Source organism: Bombina bombina, chromosome 5 (assembly GCF_027579735.1).
Source record: "Bombina bombina isolate aBomBom1 chromosome 5, aBomBom1.pri, whole genome shotgun sequence".
NCBI lineage: Eukaryota > Metazoa > Chordata > Amphibia > Anura > Bombinatoridae > Bombina > Bombina bombina.
In genome coordinates this window covers 921,080,545-921,096,320 of record NC_069503.1, presented here as the reverse complement: position 1 = coordinate 921,096,320, position 15,776 = coordinate 921,080,545, and the positions used below count along the sequence as shown (strand labels likewise).

The 15,776-nt window shown below is 47.6% G+C and overlaps 1 protein-coding gene across 3 annotated transcripts in view; it reads right to left on the bottom strand.

Moving 5' to 3' along the window:
* The window catches only part of ADHFE1 (alcohol dehydrogenase iron containing 1), a 150,617-nt gene that overhangs the window by 47,481 nt on the left and 87,360 nt on the right, over window positions 1–15,776 (bottom strand). For all 3 annotated transcript variants that reach the window (XM_053715088.1, XM_053715089.1, XM_053715090.1), the window contains exons 12-13: window positions 15,216–15,294; window positions 12,681–12,777 (exon numbers count right to left, since the gene is read on the bottom strand). In XM_053715088.1, the coding sequence (XP_053571063.1) occupies window positions 12,681–12,777; window positions 15,216–15,294 (176 nt within the window). The remainder of the gene's footprint in view (window positions 1–12,680; window positions 12,778–15,215; window positions 15,295–15,776) is intronic.

The following is a 15,776-nucleotide window of genomic DNA, read 5'->3' as shown; positions in this document are numbered from 1 at the left end:
CCCTCTCTTTTGTGCTCTCTCTCTCCCCCCTCTCTTTTGTGCTCTCTCTCTCCCCCCTCTCTTTTGTGCTCTCTCTCTCCCCCTCTCTTTTGTGCTCTCTCTCTCCCCCCTCTCTTTTGTGCTCTCTCTCTCCCTCTCCTCCCTCTCTTTTGTGCTCTCTCTCCCCACTCTCTTTTGTACCCTCTTCCCCCTCCCTTTTGTGCTCTTTCTGCCCCCTCTCTTTTGTGCTCTCTCTCCCCCCTCTCTTTTGTGCTCTCTCTCTGTCTGTCCCCCTCTCTTTTGTGCTCTCTGTCTCCCCCCCTCTTTTGTGCTCTCTCTCTCCCCCTCTCTTTTGTGCTCTCTCGCCCCCCTCTCTTTTGTGCTCTCTCTCCCCCTCTCTTTTGTGCTCTCTCTCCCCCTCTCTTTTGTGCTCTCTCTCCCCCCTCTCTTTTGTGCCCTCTACCCACTTCTCTTTTGTGCTCTTTCTCCCCCCCTCTATTTTGTGCTCTTTCTCCCCCCTCTTTTATGTTCTTTCTGCCCCCTCTCTTTTGTGCTATTTCTGTCCCCTCTCTTTTGTGCTCTCTCTCTGTCCCCCTCTCTTTTGTGCTTTCTGTATCTCCCCCTCTCTTTTGTGCTCTCTCTCTCCCCCCTCTCTTTTGTGCTCTCTCTCCCCCTCTCTTTTGTGCTCTCTCTCCTCCCTCTCTTTTGTGCGCTCTCTCCCCCTCTCTTTAGTGCTCTCTCCCCCTCTCTCTTTTGTGCTCCCCCCTCTCTTTTATGCTCTCTCCCCCCTCTCTTTTGTGCTCTTTCTGTCCCCACTCTTTTGTGGTTTCTCTCCCCCCTCTTTTTTATGCTCTTTCAGCCCCCTCTCTTTTGTGCTCTTTCTGCCCCCTCTTTTTTGTGCTCTCTCTCCTCCCTCTCTTTTATGTTCTTTCTGCCCCCTCTCTTTTGTGCTCTTTCTGCCCCCTCTCTTTTGTGCTCTCTCTCTGTCCCCCTCTCTTTTGTGCTCTCTGTCCCCCTCTCTTTTGTGCTCTTTCTGTCCCCACTCTCTTTTGTGGTTTCTCTCCCCCCTCTCTTTTATGCTCTTTCAGCCCCCTCTCTTTTGTGCTCTTTCTGCCCTCTCTCTTTTGTGCTCTTTCTGCCCCCTCTCGTTTGTGCGCTCTCTCTCTGTCCCCCTCTCTTTTGTGCTCTCTCTTTGTCTGGCCCCCTCTCTTTTGTGCTCTTTCTGCCCCCTCTCTTTTGTGCTCTTTCTGCCCCCTCTCTTTTGTGCTCTCTCTCTGTCCCCCTCTCTTTTGTGCTCTCTGTCCCCCTCTCTTTTGTGCTCTTTCTGTCCCCACTCTCTTTTGTGGTTTCTCTCCCCCCTCTCTTTTATGCTCTTTCAGCCCCTCTCTTTTGTGCTCTTTCTGCCCTCTCTCTTTTGTGCTCTTTCTGCCCCCTCTCGTTTGTGCGCTCTCTCTCTGTCTCCCCCCCTCTTTTGTGCTCCCTGTCTCCCCCTCTCTTTTGTGCTCTCTCTCCCCCCTCTCTTTTGTGCTCTCTCTCCCCCCTCTCTTTTGTGCTCTTCCCCCTCTCTTTTATGCTCTCTCTCCCCCCTCTCTTTTGTGCTCTCTCTCCCCCCTCTCTTTTGTGCTCTCTCTCTCTCTGTCCCCCCTCTCTTTTGTGCTCTCTCTCTCTGTCCCCCCACTCTTTTGTGCTCTCTCTTTCTCACCCCTCTCTTTTGTGCTCTCTCTCCCTTCTCTTTTGTGCTCTTTCTCTCTGTCCCCCACTCTTTTGTGCTCTCTCTCCCCCCTCTCTTTTGTGCTCTCTCTCTCCCCCCTCTCTTTTGTGCTCTCTCTCTCCCCCCTCTCTTTTGTGCTCTCTCTCTTCCTCTCCTCCCTCTCTTTTGTGCTCTCTCTCTCCCTCTCCTCCCTCTCTTTTGTGCTCTCTCTCCCCACTCTCTTTTGTGCCCTCTTCCCCCTCCCTTTTGTGCTCTTTCTGCCCCCTCCCTTTTGTGCTCTTTCTGCCCCCTCCCTTTTGTGCTCTTTCTGCCCCCTCTCTTTTGTGCTCTTTCTGCCCCCTCTCTTTTGTGCTCTTTCTGCCCCCTCTCTTTTGTGCTCTTTCTGCCCCCTCTCTTTTGTGCTCTTTCTGCCCCCTCTCTTTTGTGCTCTCTCTCCCCACTCTCTTTTGTGCTCTCTCTCCCCCCTCTCTTTTGTGCTCTCTCTCCCCCCTCTCTTTTGTGCTCTCTCTCTCTCTGTCTGTCCCCCTCTCTTTTGTGCTCTCTCTCTCCCCCTCTCTTTAGTGCTCTCTCTCTCCCCCTCTCTTTTGTGCTCTCTCTCCCCCCTCTCTTTTGTGCTCTCTCTCCCCCCTCTCTTTTGTGCTCTCTCTCCCCCCTCTCTTTTGTGCTCTCCCCCCTCTCTTTTGTGCTCTCTTTCCCCCCTCTCTTTTGTGCCCTCTACCCTCCTCTCTTTTGTGCTCTTTCTCCCCCCTCTCTTTTGTGCTCTTTCTCCCCCCTCTTTTGTGCTATTTCTGTCCCCTCTCTTTTATGCTCTTTCTTCCCCCCTCTCTTTTGTGCTCTCTCTCTGTCCCCCTCTCTTTTGTGCTTTCTGTATGTCCCCCTCTCTTTTGTGCTCTCACCCCCTCTCTTTTGTGCTCTCTCTCTCCCCCCTCTCTTTTGTGCTCTCTCTCCCCCTCTCTTTTGTGCTATTTCTGTCCCCTCTCTTTTATGCTCTTTCTGCCCCCCTCTCTTTTGTGCTCTCTCTCTGTCCCCCTTTCTTTTGTGCTTTCTGTATCTCCCCCTCTCTTTTGTGCTCTTCCCCCCTCTCTTTTGTGCTCTCTCTCTCTCCCCCTCTCTTTTGTGCTCTCTCTCGCCCTCTCTTTTGTGCTCTCTCCTCCCTCTCTTTTGTGCGCTCTCTCCCCCTCTCTTTAGTGCTCTCTCCCCCTCTCTCTTTTGTGCTCCCCCCTCTCTTTTATGCTCTCTCTCCCCCCTCTCTTTTGTGCTCTTTCTGTCCCCACTATTTTGTGGTTTCTCTCCCCCCTCTTTTTTATGCTCTTTCAGCCTCCTCTCTTTTGTGCTCTTTCTGCCCTCTCTCTTTTGCGCTCTATCTGCCCCCTCTCTTTTGTGCTCTTTCTGCCCCCTCTTTTTTGTGCTCTCTCTCCTCCCTCTCTTTTATGTTCTTTCTGCCCCCTCTCTTTTGTGCTATTTCTGTCCCCTCTCTTTTGTGCTCTTTCTGCCCCCTCTCTTTTATGCTATTTCTGTCCCCTCTCTTTTGTGCTCTTTCTCTCCCCTCTCTTTTGTGCTCTTTCTGCCCCCTATCTTTTGTGCTCTTTCTGCCCCCTCTCTTTTGTGCTCTTTCTGCCCCCTCTCTTTTGTGCTATTTCTGTCCCCTCTCTTTTGTGCTATTTCTGTCCCCTCTCTTTTGTGCTCTCTCTCTGTCCCCCTCTCTTTTGTGCGCTCTCTCCCCCTCTCTTTTGTGCTCCCCCTCTCTTTTGTGCTCTCCTCCCCCTCTCTTTTGTGCTCTTTCTGTCCCCACTCTCTTTTGTGGTTTCTCTCCCCCCTCTCTTTTATGCTCTTTCAGCCCCCTCTCTTTTGTGCTCTTTCTGCCCTCTCTCTTTTGTGCTCTTTCTGCCCCCTCTCTTTTGTGCTCTCTCTCTGTCCCCCTTTCTTTTGTGCTCTCTGTCTGTCTGGCCCCCTCTCTTTTGTGCTCTGTCTCCCCCCCTCTTTTGTGCTCTCTGTCTCCCCCTCTCTTTTGTGCTCTCTCTCCCCCCTCTCTTTTGTGCTCTCTCTCTGTCCCCCTCTCTTTTATGCTCTCTCTCTCCCCCTCTCTTTTGTGCTCTCTCTCCCCCCTCTCTTTTGTGCTCTCTCTCTCCCCCCTCTCTTTTGTGCCCTCTACCCTCCTCTCTTTTGTGCTCTTTCTCCCCCCTCTTTTATGTTCTTTGTGCCCCCTCTCTTTTGTGCTATTTCTGTCCCCTCTCTTTTATGCTCTTTCTGCCCCCCTCTCTTTTGTGCTCTCTCTCTCCCCCCCCTCTCTTTTGTGCTCTCTCTCTCTCTCCCCCCCTCTCTTTTGTGCTCTCTCTCCTCCCTCTCTTTTGTGCACTCTCTCCCCCTCTCTCTTTTGTGCTCCCCCCTCTCTTTTGTAGTCTTTGTGTCCCCACTCTTTTGTGGTTTCTCTCCCCCCTCTTTTTTATGCTCTTTCAGCCCCCTCTCTTTTGTGCTCTTTCTGCCCCCTCTCTTTTGTGCTCTTTCTGCCCCCTCTCTTTTGTGCTCTTTCTGCCCCCTTTCTTTTGTGCTCTCTCTCTCTGTCCCTCTCTTTTGTGCTCTCTCTCTCTGTCCCCTCTCTTTTGTGCTCTCTGTCTCCCCCCCTCTTTTGTGCTCTCTCTCTCTCCCCCTCTCTTTTGTGCTCTCTCTCCCCCTCTCTTTTGTGCTCTCTCTCCCCCTCTCTTTTGTGCTCTCTCTCCCCCCTCTTTTGTGCTCTCCCCCTCTCTTTTGTGCTCTCTCTCCCCCCTCTTTTGTGCCCTCTACCCTCCTCTCTTTTGTGCTCTTTCTGCCCCCTCTCTTTTGTGCTCTTTCTCCCCCCCCTCTTTTGCACACTCGATACAGACCACGCCCCGCCATGCATGCTCCGCCTGGTCATGTCTCCGTCACGCCCATACCACGTCCACCACGCCCAGGTCGCGCCCACTCCCTCTGGACAGCAGTTCAGGACAGCTAGTTTGTGTAAGGCCAGGTGTGTTTGTCCTTGCGCTGTCTCTACTGAGCATGTCAGCTTCAGAAAAACACACTTGGCCTTTTATATTATAGGATAAGCTCCTGTAACTGGAAGGGGCTATTTGCCCCCTGCATTCATTACACATTTATTCATAGAAAAGAGTTGTTTTCTTATTTGATAGTGCTGTGCTGTAATATATATAGGTATAGATATATATTTTACCAAAAAACATATATCAAAAAAGATATTTATCGAAATATTTATTTAAGAATAAATCCTATATAATAAATGGCTAAGTATGTTTGTCAGATGCAGTCATGCGCAGTGACACTCAGCACTCAGCACAGAGCAAGGCTCTCTCTCCCCCCTCTCTTTTGTGCTCTCTCTCTGTCCCCCTCTCTTTTATGCTCTCTCTCCCCCCTCTCTTTTGTGCTCTCTCTCCCCCCTCTCTTTTGTGCTCTCTCTCTCTGTCCCCCCTCTCTTTTGTGCTCTCTCTCTGTTCCCTCACTCTTTTGTGCTCTCTCTTTCTCACCCCTCTCTTTTGTGCTCTCTCTCCCTTCTCTTTTGTGCTCTTTCTCTCTGTCCCCCACTCTTTTGTGCTCTCTCTCCCCCCTCTCTTTTGTGCTCTCTCTCTCCCCCCTCTCTTTTGTGCTCTCTCTCTCCCCCCTCTCTTTTGTGCTCTCTCTCTTCCTCTCCTCCCTCTCTTTTGTGCTCTCTCTCTTCCTCTCCTCCCTCTCTTTTGTGCTCTCTCTCCCCACTCTCTTTTGTGCCCTCTTCCCCCTCCCTTTTGTGCTCTTTCTGCCCCCTCCCTTTTGTGCTCTTTCTGCCCCCTCTCTTTTGTGCTCTTTCTGCCCCCTCTCTTTTGTGCTCTCTCTCCCCCCTCTCTTTTGTGCTCTCTCTCCTCCCTCTCTTTTATGTTCTTTCTGCCCCCTCTCTTTTGTGCAATTTCTGTCCCCTCTCTTTTGTGCTCTTTCTGCCCCCTCTCTTTTGTGCTCTCTCTCTGTCCCCCTCTTTTGTGCTCTCTCTCCTCCCTCTCTTTTGTGCGCTCTCTCCCCTCTCTTTAGTGATCTCCCCCCCCCCTCTCTTTTGTCCTCCCCCTCTCTTTTGTGCTCTTTCTGTCCCCACTCTCTTTTGTGGTTTCTCTCCCCCTCTCTTTTGTGCTCTTTCAGCCCCCTCTCTTTTGTGCTCTTTCTGCTCCCTCTCTTTTGTGCTCTTTCTGCCCCCTCTCTTTTGTGCTCTCTCTCTGTCCCCCTCTCTTTTGTGCTCTCTCTCTCTCTGTCTGTCCCCCTCTCTTTTGTGCTCTCTCTCTCCCCCTCTCTTTAGTGCTCTCTCTCTCCCCCTCTCTTTTGTGCTCTCTCTCCCCCCTCTCTTTTGTGCTCTCTCTCCCCCCTCTCTTTTGTGCTCTCTCTCCCCCTCTCTTTTGTGCTCTCCCCCTCTCTTTTGTGCTCTCTCTCCCCCCTCTCTTTTGTGCCCTCTACCCTCCTCTCTTTTGTGCTCTTTCTCCCCCCCTCTCTTTTGTGCTCTTTCTCCCCCCTCTCTTTTGTGCTCTTTCTGCCCCCCTCTCTTTTGTGCTCTCTCTCTGTCCCCCTATCTTTTGTGCTTTCTGTATGTCCCCCTCTCTTTTGTGCTCTCACCCCCTCTCTTTTGTGCTCTCTCTCTCCCCCCTCTCTTTTGTGCTCTCTCTCCCCCTCTCTTTTGTGCTATTTCTGTCCCCTCTCTTTTATGCTCTTTCTGCCCCCCTCTCTTTTGTGCTTTCTGTATCTCCCCCTCTCTTTTGTGCTCTTCCCCCCTCTCTTTTGTGCTCTCTCTCTCTCCCCCCTCTCTTTTGTGCTCTCTCTCGCCCTCTCTTTTGTGCTCTCTCCTCCCTCTCTTTTGTGCGCTCTCTCCCCCTCTCTTTAGTGCTCTCTCCCCCTCTCTCTTTTGTGCTCCCCCCTCTCTTTTATGCTCTCTCTCCCCCCTCTCTTTTGTGCTCTTTCTGTCCTCACTATTTTGTGGTTTCTCTCCCCCCTCTTTTTTATGCTCTTTCAGCCCCCTCTCTTTTGTGCTCTTTCTGCCCTCTCTCTTTTGCGCTCTATCTGCCCCCTCTCTTTTGTGCTCTTTCTGCCCCCTCTTTTTTGTGCTCTCTCTCCTCCCTCTCTTTTATGTTCTTTCTGCCCCCTCTCTTTTGTGCTATTTCTGTCCCCTCTCTTTTGTGCTCTTTCTGCCCCCTCTCTTTTGTGCTATTTCTGTCCCCTCTCTTTTGTGCTCTTTCTGTCCCCTCTCTTTTGTGCTCTTTCTGCCCCCTCTCTTTTGTGCTCTTTCTGCCCCCTCTCTTTTGTGCTCTTTCTGCCCCCTCTCTTTTGTGCTATTTCTGTCCCCTCTCTTTTGTGCTATTTCTGTCCCCTCTCTTTTGTGCTCTCTCTCTGTCCCCCTCTCTTTTGTGCGCTCTCTCCCCCTCTCTTTTGTGCTCCCCCTCTCTTTTGTGCTCTCCTCCCCCTCTCTTTTGTGCTCTTTCTGTCCCCACTCTCTTTTGTGGTTTCTCTCCCCCCTCTCTTTTACGCTCTTTCAGCCCCCTCTCTTTTGTGCTCTTTCTGCCCCCTCTCTTTTGTGCTCTCTCTCTGTCCCCCTCTCTTTTGTGCTCTCTGTCTGTCTGGCCCCCTCTCTTTTGTGCTCTGTCTCCCCCCCTCTTTGGTGCTCTCTGTCTCCCCCTCTCTTTTGTGCTCTCTCTCCCCCCTCTCTTTTGTGCTCTCTCTCTGTCCCCCTCTCTTTTATGCTCTCTCTCTCCCCCTCTCTTTTGTGCTCTCTCTCCCCCCTCTCTTTTGTGCTCTCTCTCTCCCCCCTCTCTTTTGTGCCCTCTACCCTCCTCTCTTTTGTGCTCTTTCTCCCCCTCTTTTATGTTCTTTCTGCCCCCTCTCTTTTGTGCTATTTCTGTCCCCTCTCTTTTATGCTCTTTCTGCCCCCCTCTCTTTTGTGCTCTCTCTCTGTCCCCCTCTCTTTTGTGCTCTCTCTCCCCCCCCCCCTCTCTTTTGTGCTCTCTCTCCTCCCTCTCTTTTGTGCGCTCTCTCCCCCTCTCTCTTTTGTGCTCCCCCCCTCTCTTTTGTGCTCTTTGTGTCCCCACTCTTTTGTGGTTTCTCTCCCCCCTCTTTTTTATGCTCTTTCAGCCCCCTCTCTTTTGTGCTCTTTCTGCCCCCTCTCTTTTGCGCTCTTTCTGCCCCCTCTCTTTTGTGCTGTTTCTGCCCCCTCTCTTTTGTGCTCTCTCTCTCTGTCCCCTCTCTTTTGTGCTCTCTCTCTCTGTCCCCTCTCTTTTGTGCTCTCTGTCTCCCCCCCTCTTTTGTGCTCTCTCTCTCTCCCCCTCTCTTTTGTGCTCTCTCTCCCCCTCTCTTTTGTGCTCTCTCTCCCCCTCTCTTTTGTGCTCTCCCCCTCTCTTTTGTGCTCTCTCTCCCCCCTCTTTTGTGCCCTCTACCCTCCTCTCTTTTGTGCTCTTTCTGCCCCCTCTCTTTTGTGCTCTTTCTCCCCCCCCTCTTTTGCACACTCGATACAGACCACGCCCCGCCACGCATGCTCCGCCTGGTCATGTCTCCGTCACGCCCATACCACGTCCACCACGCCCAGGTCGCGCCCACTCCCTCTGGACAGCAGTTCAGGACAGCTAGTTTGTGTAAGGCCAGGTGTGTTTGTCCTTGCGCTGTCTCTACTGAGCATGTCAGCTTCGGAAAAACACACTTGGCCTTTTATATTATAGGATAAGCTCCTGTAACTGGAAGGGGCTATTTGCCCCCTGCATTCATTACACATTTATTCATAGAAAAGAGTTGTTTTCTTATTTGATAGTGCTGTGCTGTAATATATATAGGTATAGATATATATTTTACCAAAAAACATATATCAAAAAAGATATTTATCGAAATATTTATTTAAGAATAAATCCTATATAATAAATGGCCAAGTATGTTTGTCAGATGCAGTCATGCGCAGTGACACTCAGCACTCAGCACAGAGCAAGGCTGAAGCGGAGTGTCAGGGAGCGTAGCCGACGGGAGCGTCGCGATGGGGGCGTGGCCGGGCATCGCGAGGGGCATGGTCGGGCGTCGTGAGGGGCGTGGCCGGATGGGTGTCGCCACGATGGGGCGTGGTCGGGCGGGATGCCGCGATGGGGGCGTGGCCAGAGAGGCAAAGGCTTTCAATTAAGACAGAGCCAGAGAGGGAGCAGGAGAGGGGGGAGAAGGGCCAAAGAGGGGCGGAGAGAGCCAAAGGGGGGGGGAGAGAGAGCCAAAGAGGAGAGAGAGCCAAAGAGGAGAGAGAGCCAAAGAGGAGAGAGAGCAAAAGAGGAGAGAGAGCCAAAGAGGGGGGGGGAGAGAGCCAAAGAGGGGGGGGAAAGAGAGCCAAAGGGGGGGGGAGCCAAAGAGGGGGGAGAGAGCCAAAGAGGAGAGAGAGCCAAAGAGGAGAGAGAGAAAAAGAGGGAGAGAGAGAGCTAAAGAGGGGGGGGGGAGCCAAAGAGGGGGGGAGAGAGAGCCAAAGAGGGGGGGAGAGAGAGCCAAAGAGGGGGGGAGAGAGAGCCAAAGAGGGGGGGGAGAGAGAGCCAAAGAGGGTGGGGAGAGAGCCAAAGAGGGGGGGGAGAGAGCCAAAGGGGGGAGGAGAGCCAAAGAGGGGGGAGAGAGAGAGCCAAAGAGGAAAGAGAGCCAAAGAGGAGAGAGAGTCAAAGAGGGGAGAGAGCCAAAGAGGGGGGAGAGAGAGCCAAAGAGGGGGGAGAGAGAGCCAAAGAGGGGGGAGAGAGAGCCAAAGAGGGGGGGAGAGAGCCAAAGAGGGTTGGAGAGAGCCATAGAGGGGGGAGAGAGCCAAAGAGGGGGGGGGAGCCAAAGGGGGGAGGGAGCCAAAGGGGGGGAGAGAGCCAAAGGGGGGGGAGAGAGCCAAAGGGGGGGAGAGAGCCAAAGGGGGGGAGAGAGTCAAAGGGGGGGGAGAGCCAAGGGGGGGGAGAGCCAAAGGGGGGAGAGCCAAAAAGGGGGGAGGGAGAGAGAGAGCCAAAGAGGAGAGAGAGACAAAAAGGAGAGAGAGCCAAAGAGGGGGGAGAGAGAGCCAAAGAGGGGGGAGAGAGAGCCAAAGAGGGGGGAGAGAGAGCCAAAGAGGGGGAGAGAGAGCCAAAGAGGGGGGGGAGAGAGCCAAAGAAGGGGGAGAGAACAAAAGAGAGGGGAGAGAGAGCAAAAGAAAGGAGGGAGAGAGCCAAAGAGGGGAGAGAGAGAGAGAGCAAAAGAGGGGAGAGAGCAAAAGAGGGGAGAGAGCAAAAGAGGGGAGAGAGAGAGCAAAGGAGAGGGGGAGAGAAAGCAAAAGAGAGGGGGGAGAGAAAGCAAAAGAGAGGGGGAAGAGAGAGCAAAAGAGAGGGGGAGAGAGCAAGGGGTGGGACCGCTGTACTGCAAAAAATGGCCCGTGTACACAGGCTTTAGTACTAGTAGAATATATTCTGCTATGTGAAGAACATTGGAATGTGAAATATTAAAATTTCATGTTGGGTTAGCGCACTTGAGAAAATGCGACCAGGTTTGCTCGTGAGTAAGGGGTGTAGTTTTTTTTTCTTCCTCACTTCTCGCACTCTATTGAAGTCTATGGGGGAGTACGTTAATGCAGTCACGCTATTCAAACTTCTGCTTTTTGCATGCGTCGGGTTAGCACACAAGCAAAAGTGTTATACTTTTAACATGTAATACATGCGCTAACTGACGCAAAAAGACTGCAATTAACGCACGAGCGGGAGCAATAAATAGCACTCCTTTTGTAATTTAGCCCTATGTTTTTACATAATTTTGGTTGCTTGATAAACAAGCGTCCATTTTATAAGTTTGACATAGGCAGGTAGTGCAGCCAATCAGATGTGGTCTTCCTCACAGACTGTGACTAGAGCATGCTCCTGCAGCCCTATGTATTGGCCTGCACTGTCTGACATTAAGGGGCCCATTTATCAGGCTCCGTAAGGAGCTTGTGGGCCCGTGTTTCTGGCGAGTCTTCAGATTCGCCAGAAACACAAGTTATGGAGCAGTGGTCTAAAGACCGCTGCTCCATAACCCTGTCCGCCTGCTCTGATGAGGCGGACAGGAATCGGCGGAAATCAACCCGATCGAGTACGATCGAGTTGATTGACACCCCCCTGCTGGCGGCCTGCGTTGCACCAGCAGCTCACAAGAGCTGCTGGTGCAATGCTGAATACGGAGAGCGTATTGCTCACCGCATTCAGCGATGTCTGTCGGACCTGATCCGCACTGTCGGATCAGGTCCGACAGACATTTTATAAATAGGCCCCATAGTATTTGTTTGGTTTTAATGAACAGTAAAATCAAAATTAAACTTTTATTATTTGGGCAGAGCATGGCATTTTAAACAGCTTTCCAATTTACTTATATTATCTAATTTGCTTCATTCTCTTGGTATTCTTTTGTTGAAAACATACCTAGGTATCCTCAGGAGCAACAATGCACTACTAGATGCAAGCTGCAGACTGGTGGCTCCACATATTTGTCTCTTGTCATTGGCTCGTCTGTGTTCCTCTAGCTCCCAATAATGCATTACTTTTCCTTCAACAAAGGATACCAAGAGAATGAAGCAAACTTGATAATAGAACTTAGAAAGTTGTTTCAAATGACATGCACTATTTAAATAATGGAAGAAATATATTTGGGATTCATGTCCCTTTAATGAAGAACAGCAGGAGTGTCCCCTAGCTACAAAATGAGGTTTTGAACAATTTTATGGTTTTTCAAAAGAATTATTTGAGAAAATTTATATTGGATATTTATTATTAAATGACATAACTGAAGATTGGCTACTGGTCCAGAATGAGCTAGCTGGGTGACTTAGAGTGTCCGGCACACATGTAGATATCATTTGTTTGGTGTATTTAAAAATTTGAGTATCCTGTTAAACTTAAAATTATGGTAAATCCAATATACCATCTTAATAGCATTTTAAAGCTGACGTTTAGTTACATAAAGTAAATCAAACCTACTTTATTATAGTGCTTTTCAACTGTCCTCTTGACCGTCTCTACTATAAGCTAATTTTTTTTTCTACTCTTGTGGTACAGCCAATAGGAGAGGCACTACATACGCTATTGTTTGGGTATAGCAGCACTGCTGCTGGCTTTTAGGATTGGTTATTGGTTGTCGTGATATCAGATCCTTAAAGCAAACAGCAGCGCAAAAGAGCACTGCTATACAAATATGCTATACAAATATATAGTATATGTTTATCAAAGAGCAGCCAAAAAGGAACTTATAGAGAGACAGCCAGGAAGGTTGATTAAAAAAACACTATACAAATGTAGGTTTATGATGGTAGCACATTGTTTTTCTGTATATCAATATGCTACTTGTAACTAACTAAACTTCAGCTTTAAAATGCTATTAAAGGGACAGTCTAATCCAAAAATGTTATTGTTTAAAAAGATAGATAGCCCCTTTATTATCCATTCCCCAGTTTTACAAAGCCAATATGGTTATATTAATATACTTTTTACCTCTGTGATTACCTTGTATTTAAGCCTCTGCAGACAGCCCCCTTATCTCAGGGCTATTTATTTATTATCTATTGACTTGCATTTTAGCCTATTAGTGCTGTGTTGTGCACAACTCCAAGGGAGAGAGTACAATGTTATCTATATGGCCCACATGGATTAACAGTCTCCTGTTGTGAAAAGCTAATAAAAAAGCATGTGATAAGAGGCTGTCTGTAGTGGCTTAGAAATAGGCAGAAATTTTGAGATTCAAATGTTATAAAGTATATTACAACGTTGGTTGTGCAAAGCTGGTGATGGGTAGTAAAGGCGTAATCTATCTTTTTAAACAACAACAATTTTGGTGTTGACTGTCCCTTTAAGTTGATATACTTGATTTATCATCACTTTAATACTAAATTTAGTCAGTAAATGAACTACATGTTTATAGCTTATATCAATTACATAACCAAAGAAAGTGTGCATGAGAGAAGACAGAAGGAAATACAAGTAAAAGTGATGGCATAAATTATACATAATCCATGTGCGGAGGAGGGAGCACTTACCAAGAATCTCTGCTGCCTCTAGATGTCGCTCCGGACACATTGATGCTGTGAAAGAAAACACTGCCGGGGATGTGAGCACAACTGAAAGGCCGTGAGGCTGAAAAAGACAAATGCACAGTGTCTAGTAAATCTTTATGGTTGGATGGGAACATGGTTATGATTTGACATAAAACAGGAGCCTGAAGAGAATTGCAATGTTTTAGTCTTGGCATTAATAAAATATTGGACGTGTTTATATAAAAAATAAATACTGTGTACGGATTGCCTACTTTACAAACTCACAGCTAGATTACGAGTTGTAAAGCATTGTTATGGCTCTTTTTCACTACCGCTGGTATTACAGGTGTTGTAGGTAGGGACTTCCACAGCGCCGGTATTAAGAGTTTGCCTGGCAGGCCAAAAAGTGAGTGGTACACTCTATAACTACAAGATCTGTACTGCCACCTGAAAGTCAGTAGTTATGAGTTTTACGTTACAAAGCTGTACCATAAAACTCATAACTAAAGTGTTACAAAGTACACTAACACCCATAAACTACCTATTAACCCCTAAATCTAGGCCCTCCCGCATCGCAAACACTAAAATAAATTTATTAACCCCAATCTGCTGCTCCAGACATCGCCGCCACTATAATAAACATATTACCCTGGGCCGCCGCACTCCCACATCGCAAACACTAGTTAAATATTATTAACCCATAATCTGCTGCCCCCAATGTTGTTGCCACCTACATACACTTATTAACCCCTAATCTGCTATCCCTAACATCGCCGCAACCTACATTACTGTTATTAACCCCTAATCTGCTGCCCCCAAAATCGCCGCCACCTAACTACACTTATTAACCCCTAATCTGCTGCCCCCAATGTCGCCACCACTATACTAAAGTTATTAACCCCTAAACCTAACCCTAACGTAACCCTAACCCTAACACCCACTAACTTTAACATAATTAAAATAATTCCAAAACAAAATTACAATTAATACCTAAATAATTCCTATTTAAAACTAAATAAATACTTACCTGTCAAATAAAACCTAAGCTAGCTACAATATAACTAATAGTTACATTGTGGCTAGCTTAGGTTTTATTTTTATTTCACAGGCAAGTTTGTATTTTTTTTTTTTTTTAACTAGGTAGATTAGTTATTAACTATTTACTAACTACCTAGTTAAAATAAATACAAATGTACCTGTAAAATAAAACCTAATCTGTCTTACAGTAAAACCTAACATTACACTAAAATTAAATAAATTACATTAATCAAATACAATTAACTAAATTACAAAAAAAATAAACACTAAATTACACAAAATAAAAAAGAAATGATCAAATATTTAAACTAATTACTCCTAATCTAATAGCCCTATCAAAATAAAAAGCTCCCCAAAATAATAAAACCCCTAGCCTAAACAAAACTGCCAATAGCCCTTAAAAGGGCCTTTTGCGGGGCATTGCCCCAAAGAAATCAGCTCTTTTACCTGGCAAATAAAAATACAAACATCCCCCCCAACAGTAAAACCCATCACCCACACAACCAACCCCCAAATAAAATTCTATCTAAAAAACCTAAGCTACCCATTGCCTTAAAAAGGGCATTTGGATGGGCATTGCCCTTAAAAGGGCATTCAGCTCTTTTACATTGCCCAAACCCTAAGCTAAAAATAAAACCCACCCAATAAACCCTTAATAAAACCTAACACTAACCCCCGAAGATCCGCTTACAGTTTTGGAAGACCGGACATCCATCCTCATCCAATCGGCGAAGTCTTCATCCAAGCGGCAAGAAGTCCTCAACTAAGCCGGGGAGAAATCTTCATCCAAGCGGCAAGAAATCATCATCCAGACGGGCAGAAGTCTTCATCCAGACGGCATCTTCTATCTTCATCCTTCCGGAGCGGAGCGGGTCCATCTTCAAGACATCCGGCGTGGAGCATCCTCTTCATACAGTCCCAGCCGTACACTGAAGGTTCCCTTTAAGGGACGTCATCCAAGATGGCGTCCCTTGAATTCCAACTAGCTGATAGAATTCTATCAGCCAATAGGAATTAAAAGGTAAAAAATCCTATTAGCTTATGCAATCAGCCAATAGGATTGAGCTTTAATCCTATTGACTGATCCAATCAGCCAATAGGATTGAGCTTGCATTCTACTGGCTGATTGGAAGACTTCTGCCTGCCTGGATGATGACTTCTTGCCACTTGGATGAAGATTTCGCCCCGATTTTTTTGAGGACTTCTTGCCGCTTGGATGAAGACTTTGCCGACTGGTAAAGTAACATAGTGGCCCAGACTGCTAGAATGTATAGTCTACCAAAACCGCTGCCTCAGTTTTAGCTGTTGTAAACAATTTGTGCATAAGAAATGGTGATGTTTAGTTCATTTATTATGAAAATAGATCCTTGAATACATTCCAATAACTTTTATCAAACAAAAGCTAAACATGAAGTCTCATATCTGCGTTTATAATATCATCTGAAACATATGTATTTGAACCTGCTATGAATGATGTTTAAGGCTGTAATCTATTCTTACCACTAATGGATGCTGCACAACATAATCTTTTGCTCTGTAGGTCTTCACCAGTCCTGCAATAGGGTAAGACATTCCATGGCTGAAAAAGAATTCAGTGGCACATTAAGGCTCTAGTACTGGACACGAGCACAAAAAGTACTGGAAATCAGCGACCAGCATCTAAATCATTTGGGCCTCAATTATCAACTGGTGGACAGAAAAGGTTTGCAGTGTTTAAATTTATTATTGCGCAAGAACACGCTACCTCCTGCTCTCACACAAGACCAGGGCCTAACAATTACTCCAAACTCGTTCAGGGTTATTTAACTCTGCCTCCTTGGAGGTCAAAAGCATGAGTGACCCTGCACCATAACTGCCTCAGCAGCAGCTTCATAACTCGCCTTTAGGTTTCTTAAAAAATGCTGTGGGTTATTTGAGTGCATTCATTTGTTCAATATCAGGTTCTGTAGACGTTTAATGTGACTTTGGCCAAGGTGACAAGCATTGCGTTTTTGTGCACAAGATATGTAACGCTAAATGTGTTTAAGTTCACAAAATATTTTTTACACTAAATGAAGTTAA